The sequence below is a fragment of the Magnolia sinica genome, chromosome 17 (genome assembly GCF_029962835.1).
Source record: "Magnolia sinica isolate HGM2019 chromosome 17, MsV1, whole genome shotgun sequence".
Taxonomy (NCBI): domain Eukaryota; kingdom Viridiplantae; phylum Streptophyta; class Magnoliopsida; order Magnoliales; family Magnoliaceae; genus Magnolia; species Magnolia sinica.
Genome location: NC_080589.1, coordinates 48384408 through 48399037, shown reverse-complemented (window position 1 = coordinate 48399037; position 14630 = coordinate 48384408). Strand labels below are relative to the sequence as shown.

The following is a 14630-nucleotide window of genomic DNA, read 5'->3' as shown; positions in this document are numbered from 1 at the left end:
CTCTAATTCTCTGAGTTGTGGAAATCCAATTGGATGCGAAACCGTCCCTTCTTCGAAGGACTAACTACCGTGATGCGAAGCCACACCAATCTCAAATCGCTCATATCTCCTACCATCCATAATCATAATCTCTCACAGGCATCCACTCTTCAAATCCACATTTATTTTGTAGTCAATCCTTCTCTACAGCAGATTTCCAGAATCAGGCCCTATAAGAGGATTGAAACTTTGGCGGAGTACCGTGCTCAAACTAGCCATCTGTTCGATCTGAAAATTGGTGTGTAGGTAGCCCACCCCTGACCGACCAGCCCCTTGCTGACCCTTTTTGGGTTCGTGGGCCCCACACACATGCGGGCCACAATCCACGCATGTGCGTCAGGCCCGCTTGCTACCCACACGCGTGAACTAATCCCAGGTTCTCTCTTTCCTCTCTTTCACTCCTCTCTCACCATATTTCCTTGTCCCTAACCCTATATTAGCCTAAATCCCAATTTTTATTCCCCTTTTTTTCAACCCTAAGGTTTCCCGAATTGAAACATGTGAATTCCTTAGATTGGGGAAATAATCTTTTGCATGTGTGGATGAATCTACTCTCTTTTGATCATTGTTTGGTCTATAATTTTAATTGATCCAGCCCTAGCATGTGTAGGCTTGGACCCTTGTAGATTCCCCTTGATTGAATGCTTGACTTTATGTGGGATGTGGAAGTTTTGTGAATGTTTCTAAATTAGTATGATCTAAAGTCTAAAATCTTGCATATCATGTTTAATTTCCATGTCCTGCATCAAATTTGGTATCAAAGCCTAGGTTTTTCATAGGGGATTGCATTGCATGTTTAGGGTTTAGTCTACTCACGTTTAATTTGCATTAAGTCTTATCATATAGGGCTGTTTAGGACCCATTACTCACATTAGGGGCTGCTGAATTTTCTGCTGTAAAAACATCCCCAAATTTCTTGGCTGAATTTTCTGTTGACAGACTCTTTTGGCAATTAGATTGCTGGAAATTTAGTAGCATTGTGTAGTTTCCCTCATATAGAGTCCAGTAGGATCATATAGTCCCATTTAGGTACATGTAGTTGTGTTAGAGGGTCTTTAAATTGAGTAAGTAGTTGTATGTTCACACGTACTGGTCGTGGTTTTGGCTTGCACTCTACACTAAACATGGAACAATTGCAAGAATCAATAAACAATATAACTCGGCAGTTTGAGCCTTTGGGTAAGCACTTAGAACAACATATGAACAAACGCTTTGAACAGCTTAATGTGCGCATTACCCAATTAGAGACCTCCGCTCGGGCAAACCCCACCATTGGGGAAGATGCCCAATCTCAGGCAAGTGATCAGGAGGATAGACCAAAGAATGGAGGTGGCTAAGGAATTGGTCATGAGTGCATACCCATGTACCCACACCGCGAGAGGCATCATGATCATTATGACCCAGATGCGCAACTCCTCAAGGGAGTTAGATTAGATGTCCCTACGTTTGATGGCCACTTGGACCCTAAGGCTTTTCTAGATTGGTTGGCGGATATGAATGACTATTTTGAGTGGTATGACATGTCAGGCGCTCATTGAATCCGATTCGACAAGATGAAGCTTGTGGGCCAATCTAAAAAGTTTTGGGCTACTGTAGAGTGAAAGAAAGAAATGTCGGAGGAGTCCCCAATAGTCCATTGGGAAGAAATGAAAGAAACTCTTAAAGAAAAGTACCTCATTTTCTCTTATCACTTGAGGTTGGTTGAGGAATGGCAATCTATTCGACAAGGTTCCATGAGTGTTACTGAATCCATTGGGAAGTTCAAAGAGTACTTATCCCGATGTAAAGTTGATGAGGAGCTCATACTCACTCTTGCTTAATTTAAAACAGGCCTCTGTTCTGACATTAGGAGAGAATTGTTCGCCAAAGACAGACACTCTTAAACAGATGTATCAAGTAATGTTGGAGGTTGAGCAATACCTCAAAGCATCCGTGGGAAGGCGGTTTAAGTCTCGTGATTCTAGTACTAAGGCCAACCCTTCTGGGGATAAACCTGGCACTAGATATCAGTATAAGCCTTCCAGTAGTACTCAGTCAAGTCCTAAGGATGATAAGGATAAAGAAGTTGTTGGATCTAGCTCGCGCAAAAGCGAGGCGATTAGGTTTTTTAGATGTCAGGAGTTTGGTCACTTTGCCCACCAATGTGGCACGAAAGAGGGCACCAAGGTGTTCCTTATTGAAGGGCAAGTAGAAGTAGTGCCCCCAGAAAGTAATGGTGAGGAGGAAGAATATGAGCCAGCAAAAACCCCTAGTGATGAGGAAGAGGGAGCGCAAGAGTCTGCGACCCTTGCAGTTATGCGTTGCGCCTTTGCACAAGTAAAGAATACCGAGATTGGCGCCGCAACACGATCTCCAATACTTACACAAAATGTGGCGATAAAAGCTACGAGATGATTATAGATAGCGATAGTTGTGCCAACGTGATATCAACTGGCACTGTGGGCCATCTGTCTGGCTTGAAACTTAAAGCTCATCCTCAACCCTATAGAGGATCTGGGGTTGATGAAACTTCCATTCCAGTCTCGCACCGTTGTCTTGTTCCTATTCAGTTTGGATCATATAAAGACACATTTTGGTGTAATGTTGTTCATATTTAGTTTGGGACGTATAAACCTATGAAGCCTATTGATCTTGTCCCTATGTCATTGTCTCATAGGCCATCAGAGTCTGCAGAGTCCTTCGCGCATCACATTTATTCATTACATCAAGAAATCAGGCGAAAGATGACTACTAGTAATGAACATTACAAACTTTCTGCAAACCAACATAAACGTTTCAAGAAATTCAATGTAGAGGACTCTGTGATGGTCCGCATCAAGACAGCAATACCCTCAGGAAGTTGTTCGTAAATTACACGCACGTAGCACTTAACCATTCAAAATTATAAAACGAAATGGTCTCAATGCATATGTGATAAATCTTCCACCTTTCATGGGAATTAGTTCCACATTCAATATGAAGGATCTAGTTGCTTTTCAAGGGACCCCTGATATATTGTCCAGCCTTTCGCCTCACCATCCTGATTCTCTAAACATTTTCTTTAATCCATGGCTTCTTCCCGACCCTCCTTCTCAGCCTCTACCTCTCATACCTTCCCTTCCCACACCTAAAGAGGAGATAGTATATTCTGGATCATCGGATAGTATCAACGTCGGACAGCGGGTTTCAAAAGTATTTGGTTAAGTGGAAGTCACGCCCAGCTTCAGATAGTACGTGGCTCATTAAGGAGGAGCTTCAACGAGTTGATCCTGACATCTTGGAGCGGTTCAGGAGTTTTGTTTCGCCAGTGGCAAAATCTTTGCGGCTGGGGAGAGTTGATGGGGACATCTCGCCCACACGCACACCCCCCTATGCACATACGCAAGGAAGAGGGCCCTACCATCGATCTGGATCGATGATGACGTCCAAGGAAGGTCTCTTAGTTAGAGGACTGTGTTTTGGTTCCTTGGAGTGGACCCGATCGTCATGAGGATCCCACCATTGGATCTCATGATCGTGGCTCATTACTCTGGATGATCTAATACTTTGAATTTTGCTTATTATTGTTATTAGGAATATCATGGACAGTTTAGATTGCTTTGATTAGTTGTTATTTTTGTTACTTCGTCTCTAAGTAATAGGGTGCGCACATGGCGCAGCTTTTGGGGTATAGGTTTTTCTTATAAATAGGCAACCCCTTGTAGGCTTTTTTTTTAATTAAAGATGATGAATTAAATTCTGCATTTTCCTGCTTTTCTAATTCTCTGAGTTGTGGAAATCCAATTGGGTGCGGAACCCTCCCTTCTTCGAAGGGCTAACTACCGTGGTGCGAAGCCACACCCATCTCAAATCGCCCCTATCTCTTACCATCCATAATCATCATCTCTCACAGCTATCCACTCTTCAAATCCACCTTTATTTTGCAGTCAATCCTTCTCTACAGCAGATTTCCAGAATCAGGCTCTACAAGAGGGCTAAAACTTCGGTGGAACACCGTGCTCAAACTAGTCATCCGTTCGATCTGAAAATTGGTGTGTGGGTGGCCCACCCCTGGCCGACCAACCCCTTGCTGACCCTTTTTGGGTTCATGGGACCCACACACATGCGGGCCACAATCCATGCACGTGCGTCAGGCCCACTTGTTGCCCACACACGTGGACTGATCTCAGGTTCTCTCTTTCCTCTCTTTCACTCCTCTCTCACCATATTTCCTTAGCCCTAACCCTAGATTATCCTAAATACAATTTTTATTCCACTTTTTTCAGCCCTAGGGTTTTCCGAATTGAAACATGTGAATCCCTTGGATTAGGAAAATAATCTTTTGCATGTGTGGATGAATCTACTCTCCTTTGATCACTGTGTGGTCTATAATTTTAATTGATCTAGCCCTAGCATGTGTAGGCTTGGACCCTTGTAGATTCCCCTTGACTGAATGCTTGACTTTATGTGGGATGTGGAAGTTTTGTGAATGTTCCTAAATTAGTATAATCTAAAGTCTGAAATCTTGCATATCATGTTTAATTTCCATGTCCTGCATCAATATGGCATTATGCCATGAGCATGCAATTGCAACTCCAATGGTCAAAAATCTAACTATAGGACATTTATTTATTTCCAAAAAAACTCAATTGTTGCTTATAAAAGGCACTTCTAGCCCCCCCACCCCTCTTCACAATCTTCTAAAGGCTTCTCTCTCTCTCTCTCTCTCTCTCTCTCTCTCTCTCCCCCTTACAAGTGTGACTATAGTACTCTCTCTCACACACAAGTTTGCGTAACTCCAATATAGTGAGAGTCTCTCTAGTTTGAAGTTTCTAATACATTTAGTACTACTGGTCAAAGAAACAAGTTTGACAATTGGGTCTGTTCCTTTAGGCAAATATCTGAATGGTACGAACCGGCCCCTGTAGATATCTTTGCTTCGGAGCAAAATAATTAGAATTGAGTTCGGTCAACTGGAATATGTATTCTCAATGTAGGAGATCTTCAAATTGAGAAGATCCATCAACCTATGAAGAAGAGAAAGGTCTGTCTATTTTATTTAGTTATTTAATTAAACCAATGATTCATTATTAGAGTAGAAAGCAACAACCATTTCATCAGACATGTGTCTTTTTTATTTTCCAATGGATTTACATGTTTCATTAATGGAAACTGTTTAATGTATTGAGTAAGAGGCTCTGGTTGTTCACCGTTCAAGAATTGCTACTTAGTTAGAAGTTAGAATAGTAGTAGTATTTACTTAAAATACAACTTATTTAGTTCTTCTATTACTGTTTAATATTCAGTATTTACTTAGCCGAATCAACATCAAGTCTTATTCAGCATGTCTTCTTCCCAATCATATATATATATATACACACACACACACACACATACATACACACATACCCAAGTCCAATGACCTGGTTTAGAAGCATGGGAGCTATCATAGTGCTATCAAAAAGTCTTTTATAGTATGTGATCTATGCAAATTTGTAAGTTCTAATGTCATTGGCCGGCACAAGCAACACCTTACACACACCTTGCGATCAAATGCAAGAACTTATCCTAATGTTACTCTAGAGATCCAAAAGTAAATTATGGATGGAAGCATGCTGGACAAAAGCATGACACTACGATTATCCAAGAAGAATTTATGGGATGAGAAGCATATAAGGACATTGATGTTATTAATTTGGACATTGCTACACCTACAAGGCAATATAGACCATCGGTACCCAAAAGACCAACAGATAGGTGGTGTAAACCACATCCTGAGGATATAGTTGACCAAAGAGGTAAGGGCAAAGGACCTGCACAAATCACTTTAGAAAACCACTATAAATAAAAATTAAAAAAAAAAATTAAAAAGAATTTAAAAAAAAAAAACAAAACAAAACAAAACAAAACATAAACAAAAACAAAAACAAAAAAGAAAAAAGAAAAAAAAAGAAAAAAAAAAAAAACACGATTCAATAGTGGTTATACCAAGCCAATGTTGCTTTCAACACCGTAAGATTGAAGAGCCTGAAAGTTATGGTGAAAGCGATAGGTCAATTTTGGACTTGGATTGAAACACCCATTGTATAATGAAGTGAGGGAAAGTTGCCTCAAAAGTAGGTTGAGTGTACTAGATACTTTATGGATACAAAGAGGAGCGGAAAATCAATGGTTGTACACTAGGCCAACAGATGGACCTTTAGATCCGGTCGGATACTAATTAACTTTCTTATAAACTGTCTAACTAGGAATATGTTTTTTTAAGTCAGTGGATGGATCAACCCACTCCTAGACAGCCAACCATTTGTTAAAAATTTTAAATAGTTTAGTTGAGAAAATAGGAGAAGATTGTGTTGTCCAAATTATCACGAACAATGCAGTCTCCTATACACCCGTCGGTCGCCTTATTGTGGAGAAGAAGTGTCGTCTATTTTCGAACCCATGAGCAGCACGTTATATAGATCTAATGTTAAAATATATAAGTAGGTTGTATCTTAAAGTAATTTATAGGGCTAGACTAATCACAGTTTTTATGTACAAGAATGTCCTTCTTCTCCATCACATGAGGCACATTGGGTATAATTTGCTTCATCCAGCCATCGCTTTATTCACAACAGCTTTCTTAACACTACAAAGGTTGCATTCGAAGAAATCTGAGCTTAGAACCTTTGTACTATCAGTCAATTGGAATAATAGGCCTTTGTCAAAGAAGATCAAAGGGAAGTTAGTCTAACAAATCATCCTCTCATACTCATTTTGGACACAAGTGCTAAAGGTATTAAAATCATCGGCACCCTTAGTAAGTGTGTTACGATTAGCGGATGGTGAGGAGAAGCCACCATGGGCTACATCTATGATACGATGGAGAGAGCTAGAAACAAAATCATTACCACTTCAACTATAAAGAACGTGATTACAGGTCCATCTTAGATATTATAGATAAGAGATGGGGCAGCCAAATGTCATCTCCATGGTATTTGACTGCCTTCTATAAGTGCACTTGTTTGTCAATCACATGTAGCAGTGTGCCAGTGAGTCGGTTAAGCCCTTGGAAGCCAAAGATCGAAGACACATGAAGATTTGCTGCATCAAGGAGTGAAGAAACAGGTAACTTGAGCTGCCTTGGTGTGACCCTAACCTTATACCTCTTTAGGTCCTAAATAACCTACCTCAGATAACTTGTTCCATATAGGAAAACCATTAGTCATGAGGTGTGTATCAACTAGATCATGTGCAAAGTGTGTGGAAAGAATGAAAACCAAAATGCACATGTTTAATCGAGCGAACCTTCAATTCGTCTGGATTGATCAAAGGCCCTTTGCTCGATCGATCAAAGGTGCGCAAAAACGTCCAGCAACATTTTTGCCCCAAAATCGAATTAAGTTCAATTGATCAAAAGATCAATTAATCGATACTAGCCGTTATAAATCCATTGGAGCTTTTTCTTTATATATTTTACATTCGAATCTTTGAGCAAATAGTGGTTTTAGATTATTTAGAACCCCTAGTGCATTTTAAGTTTTCCCAAGACTCATAGGCTATCACCCAAAGAGATCTATGCCTTTTCCATTGTAATTAATCACTCTAATGAGCATTCCAAGCTCCATTTGATGAAGAACATGATATATTACATTCTCTAAAGTTTAGACATCAATCCCATAGGTAAATCATAATGTCTATCATCCTCTAGAATGCCCATCTAAGTGAATCTCAAATTGGAAGCGATTATCTCATACTTCAAAGATTGGGGGATTATAAGAGAACCGGATCAAGAAGTGAAGACACATCTCAAAAAAGGCGCATCAACGGGACTCAATCCGACCAACAAGTAAGGGTCATTGTTCGAGTCCATTGTATACTCTTTCATTGTGTAGGATTGAGTATAGAGTTTGTGACCCAAACTCAAAGTCCTTGTGTAGGTCTTTGATGGGAGTGTACGTGTGCAAGTCATTGTATTAGGCCTCCGATATGAGTGTACGTGTGTAAGTCCTTGTGTTAGGCCTCTGATAGGAGTGTACATGTGTAAGTACTTGTGTAGGCTTTCGATGGGAGTGTACATGTGAAAGACCTTGTATAGGCCTCCGGCGGGAGGGTACGTATAAAGGTTAGAGGTGAACCTATTAGAAACCTCCGAAATAGTGAAATCCGATATACTCAGGGAAAGTGTGATCGTCGGGAGTGGAGTGGGCAATTAGCTGAACCACTATATATCATTATGTTTGTGATTGGCTAATGTGGATGCATTTTTATTCTTGTTTGTGATTGAATTTATTTAATTCATATAAGATACATTATTAGAAGTGTATGCTAGGCACTTAATTTGTAGCACACACAATTGGTATTTCACATCCCACCCACATAGACTAGTTGCTCAATTAGTTCTATCTATTGTAGTCTATATACTTAGACTCACTTGGCTTGGAAGCCTAAGTGTTATTTGTTTTTAATTGACATATATTTTTAAGTGATCCTATTCACCCATATAAAACATGGTATCTTGCATTCTCTTTAGAGTTTAGACATTAATCCCATAGGTAAATCCCAATGTCCATCATCCTCTAGAATGCCAATCTAGGTGAATCCCAAATTGGAACCAATTATCTCATAGTTGTAAGAGATTCAACATCTCTCCCATTACCTTGGTGTCTCAATAGGAAAATTGTTGCCAGTAGCCAATTCAAGAAAGCGGAAGAAGATCGACTTCAAAGATTGGGGGAGCACAAGAGAAGCGGATTCGAGAAGTAAAGACGCATCTCAAAGAAGGAGTATCAACGGGGCTCTATCCGACCAACAAGTAAGAGTCATTTGTTAGAGTCCATTATATACTATTTTCTTGTGTAGGATTGAGTATAGAATTTGTGACCCAAACTCGATTAAGTCCTTGTGTAAACCTCTGACAGGAGTATATAAGTCCTTGTGTAGGCTTCCAACGGGAGTGTACGGGTGTAAGTCCTTGAATAAGATTCTGACGGGAGTGTACGTGTGAAAGACCTTGTGTAGGCCTCCAGTGGGAGGGTACGTGTATAAAGGTTAGAGGTGAACCTATTAGAAACCTTCGAGATAGTAAAATCCAGTACACTCAAGGAGAATGCGTCCACCGGGAGTGGAGTAGGCAATTAGCCAAACCATTATATATCATTGTGTTTGTGATTGGCTTATGTGGATGCATTTCTATCCTTGTTTGTGATTGAATTTGTTTAATTCATATGGATACATGATTAGAAGTGTCTGTTAGACACTTAATTTGTAGCACACACAATTGGTATTTCACATCTCACCAACATAGACTAGTTACTCAATTAGTTGTATCTATTCTAGTCTATGTACTTGGACCCACTTACCTTGGAAGCCTAAGTGTTATTTGCTTTTAATTGGCGCATAAGTGGTCCTATTCACCCCCCCTCCCCTTGCTTCCATCGATCGAACTATGATATCAGTAACGCATATTGTGAGCTTTCTTATCGTTTTGGAAAGCATGGTTCTATATAAAAAAGAGCATGATAGGATTTCTGAAGAGCTGGACATCTACATGAAGGGTGCAAGGATTTTCTTAAGATACATAGTCGTCAGGAATAAGAGTATGAACATGGCAAGTATAAAATATGAACATTAGCGAGTTGGTGTAACTTAAAAATAATTTCTTACAATGTAAAAAAGTCTAATGTAAACTATTATTTGCACAACTAACTGGTAGTTAATGTATGGAGTAGACCAGAACGAAAGGATCCAACATTACAGAAGTTAGCCATGAAAATTCTTGGCCTTACATGTTTTGTTAGCGGTTATGAGCGCAAATGGAGTACGTTCGAGTAAGTAAGTTTTGCAATTCATTCATCAAATGTTGAATTTAAACTTAGAGAGTTAAAAGCAAACGACAATCGCTAATTCACTTTCAATTGAAATTTTCGAATCCTATGCAGATTCACATAAAAAGGAATTATCTTGAATAAAAGAAGCTCAATAACTTCGTCTTCGTCCAGTACAACCAAAAACTACGAGATAAATTCCAAACAAGCTGAGAAAAGCCCGATTTCTATGATCCTATCTGCGTAGATGAATCGGAGTTAGATAGTGGGTGCCTTATAGAGACAAAGGATTCGGCCTATGCAAGCAAGAGCCTAACATGGGCCCAAGTCAAAGATGTTGGATTTAGATCGACACCCAGAGAAGGTTCTTTAACTCAAAGGCGAAGAAGATGAGCAAGCAGTAACACGAGGCCTAGTAGCAATCGACCAATAAAATGAGAACGAGATTAAAGAGATACAAGAAGAAAATGATCAACCATTGGATGTGGATGAGCAACTTGTGCAAACCGATGATAAAGAAACATAACAAGCTGAAATACCCATTGAATAAGGAGATGACTCTAATGATGATGGTGACAGTGACGATGGTGGCGATGTGCCATAATGGGAGAGGGATCAATGTATATAATATTATAAGTTGTAAGTTATAACTTGTAGTTCTAAACTGTAAATTATAATTGTAAGTTTATAAGTTGTAATTTGTAAGTTGTACTTTTGTTTTTTTAATTGTTACTTATTTTGTTGTTTGTACTTTGGACCATTTATACAGCAAGTAAAGTAATTCATCAAGTTATCATTATTAATCAAATTTCCATATTTTTAATACATTGTTGTTATTTGTTACTTGTTAGTAAATTAAAAGATGACTTGGTGCAAGTGTGTAACTTGTCAATAATCATACTTATATAGCTTAGGTACTAATTGCACAAATTATAATAAAATAGGTTTAAAAAAACAAATTGGATCACTTCTAGTAATTACATAAAGTTTTTCTTAGTTTTGTAGATTTTATTACAACTTTTTTCGATTTTTTTCCTTTTTTTGTTTTTTTTCCTTTCTTTTTTAAGTGTGCAATTGCTTAAGTGATTAGGCATAGTCAATTGCTTATGCCATTTGACAACATTGCTCATAGGCTTCCAACATGAAATTTTGATGACACTTCCTCTCATTTTTTATGGTGTTTGCTCTAACACAGTGGCAGAGACTTGATCAATACAAGATGGATTCAAATTTTGTTCTCTTAATGGTAATAAGAAAATCCTTATTGAAAATGGTTCTAACCTTCTTGAATTTATGGCTTAAAGGTAAGTGTGTCCCATGGTTTGTCTCATATTAATAGATCCAAATTAAGTTTCTTATGCTAGATTTACAAGCAGATGCATTGCAAATTTTCAGGAAAAGTATTCAGGTGGCTGACTCATTAGCTAACCAAGCTTGTGATGGCGCACATGATCAAGCCTTTTCAGCCAGTTGGATCTTCCTACATCAGTCAAAAGAGCAGCGTTCTCAGACAAGCTGCATCTCCTTAGGAACTTTGTTTTGTATTCTTTGGATTTGATTGGATAAGGGGTAAGGTTAGGTGCCCCTCAAAAAAAAAAAAAAAACCGCTATTCCTGTATTCAGTTTTCATTATTAATAAAATTGCCATCCACTTTGCCCAGAAAGGAATCTTGATACATCATCCGGATATTCAAAACCAGAAATTTAACAATGGTGTAACTTAGTTTTGTACAGTGAATATAGTACGACATTGAATAAATGAAATTATTTCTTAATTTTGTTGAATCAATGTGTTCATGACAAGCAACACAAAATTTCAAGTCGAGCTGATAAAAGTACCCAACCGAATTTTGGTGCACAGACAACATTTCAATTTTTTAAACACAACTTCAGATCAACAGCTATTTGAGATAAAAATAGGACAGCATTGATTCAAAAATTAAGAGAGGTGAGTATTCAAATGATCTATTTCCAGGATCATTATGCGAGCCAAATTCTGAACCATGAGACCACAGTTGAATTAGATGTAATGCAATTATAAAGATAAATGGGAATCACAATCGCACTGCAACCAAACATCCACATCCCTATGGAATAAATATCTACAGATTCAAGGAATTGCAAATATCTTGATTTAAAAGCCTACCTTGCATCATATTTGGTCCTCGAAGCCAGATTTCCCCCAACTGATTAGGAGGAAGAGGTTTCAGTGTGTCTACACTGACTATTTTGGATTCAACTCCTGGAACAAGGGTTCCTGTAGAACCATAATGGCGAATTGCTCCCTTCGGATTTTCTGTTGAGACAATTCCACAAGATTCTGTCAAACCATATCCCTGTCAAGGAGCCAAATGTTAGACAAGGACTTCCTTTCGTGTTTATTGTAAACTCACTAGCCACGAGAGACATAACTCTGTTTTAGCCATATATTGTGGCAGTAAAATACATTAACAAAAACATTTCCTATGGTGAAATTATGTTTACTAATCAATATCTAATGTAGAATTTGATCTTACAGTTTATGAGATTAAGCTCTCATGTGGTTGGGGTAGTGGTAGAAATCTATATTGAAGCATATGACAAAATACGAACACATTAAGGGCGTGTTTGGGCGGTGGGATTAGAAGGAATTAGGTGGGATGGAATTCAAAAAACATAATTATTACCCATGGCAGGGATTGTCCCTGTTGCCATGGGATAAGATTAATTCCATGTTTTGTTAGTAATATGGTGGTACATTGAATGGATATACCCACTATCATTTGAAATTACTGAGAATAACACACGTGTTATATCTAAACCGTTCATTTGTTTTGTAACCTCAGTTTATGGCATGAACCTAAAAATGAGGCAGATCCAAAACTTATGTGGCCCCAAAGAAGTTTTCAACGGTAAGTATTCAATCCCCGTTGCTTTCTATGGTGGGGTCCACTTGAGCTTTAGATTTACCTGATTTTTTGGTCCATGCTCTAAAATAATCTTGAAAAATGGGTGGACGGTGTGGATATAGCCCACACATCATGGTGGGACCTACACAACTTGCTAACATTGAGTGAAATTGGCACGTGACCCAATGCAATTCCATCTACTGCTTTTCCATTCCTCCCAAATATAGAGTGGAATTGGCACAGGACCAGATGCAATTCCATCCCACCTAATCCCTTCTAATCCCACTGCCCAAACACGCCCTAAATGTTTCATGAAGAGAAAAGTTATTTTATCTTGCTTGCCTTGGAAAGCCATCATAGTATAAATCTCTATTTTGAAATTATATACCCACATCAGATCATTATAATTGCTCTGCCATTACTGTTTTGATGCAGTACAATGCATATTGAACTATGTAAACAGAAATCGGAACTGAACATGTATCAAGAACTTCAAAAACCCACAGGTATAAAACTGAAACTACAAGCAAAGTGATGAAACATGTATCCTTCTCTAATGAAGAGAATTGGAAGAAGAATTCCACTAGAACTTCATAATTAAGCTAACTAACAAAGAACTGCTAATTCAGTAAACTAACCAAAGAGTATAGACTGTTTAGTCCAACAGATCATCAGTAATGATTCTAGTGAACCATGTTGATTCGACAGGGATTTTGACCACACTTGGACTGCATTACTTTTTACCAGAGGCAATAGAAATAAATCATTACTCAGATGCCTATAGTGCATATGATTACATCCTTTAGCAAACTATTTTTGGTATAGATATCCAAGCCCTATAAACAGATTCATTGGGAAGTTCAGAGTATGCAAAGAACGGAGGAAAATAAATAAAATAAAATAACAGATGGATTCTCAAACAGACATGCAAGACCAATGCCAACTGATGTACGAGCAGAAAGGAGGAATTATTGTGATATATCCAGTGTTTCCTGATAACCATATACTTTTTCCAGATTCTCATCTGGTATAGATATAAAGGTACCTTGTTCTACTCCAAAGTATTTTTTGGACAAACACAGACAAATTGTGGAAGACAAAATTTTTATATGATTTAGAAATAGAAAAGAGAAAAAGGAAGCATGTCAAAGGACCTGACTCGACAGCGGATAGTACTTCGAATCTATTTACTAAGGAGCCAAGGAGAGTCAAGGAATAAACACTGGTCTCAGAGTGACTCCTCGATGGAGTAAAATCAGTAAAAGGCTTGTTTCAAACTCACTAGGAATTCGTCCAACTTGGTCGAACGACTTGCATGTTTAGGAGGCGACTCCTTTCACTCCTCACCAAAACCAACTCAGACAAATCAACAGAGCATCAGAAGATTTTCTCAATCCATAGGGGTGAATTTTGAAGTTGATGTCATGGAATCTGTATCAGACCATGTGGCTTGTCATGTATTCATCCTAAGCTACCAGGTTATTCATAGTTTGCTAGTGTCTGCGTGAAATTAGAAAACATGACTTGGACTTCCTAATTAGTTCACTGAAGCAGTTTGATGTTCAGCGACAAATTTGAATAAACACCATAACTATTTCGGCAACGGAAAATTAAGAGTAAAGCTTCACACCAACAAAAGAAAAGAAGAAGAAGAAGAAGAATTGGATCATATTATTTTTAGATAAGGGCTCATCTAGGCCCAACAGATGACCAGTCCAGAAGATATTCCAACCATGCTGCCACACTTCTGTGCATGGGTATGGTTATGCTATAGTTGCACAAAGCTGCAACAAATTCGGGTGCAGGAGCATGGAAATGTCTCTTTCAGAATGTAGACAAGTATAAATAGGTAGGAAGCAAGAGCAAAAGCAAGAATCTGAAATGAGGATTCGAAGCAGGAGCAGCAACTACTTTGACGGATCCTGGAACTAGTCATGCA

General features: G+C 38.6%; 1 protein-coding gene across 1 annotated transcript in view; it reads right to left on the bottom strand.

Moving 5' to 3' along the window:
- The window catches only part of LOC131230332 (probable CoA ligase CCL7), a 32997-nt gene that overhangs the window by 14864 nt on the left and 3503 nt on the right, over window positions 1-14630 (bottom strand). Inside the window, exon 2 of the mRNA XM_058226202.1 lies at window positions 11950-12139. Within this exon, the coding sequence (XP_058082185.1) occupies window positions 11950-12139 (190 nt within the window). The remainder of the gene's footprint in view (window positions 1-11949; window positions 12140-14630) is intronic.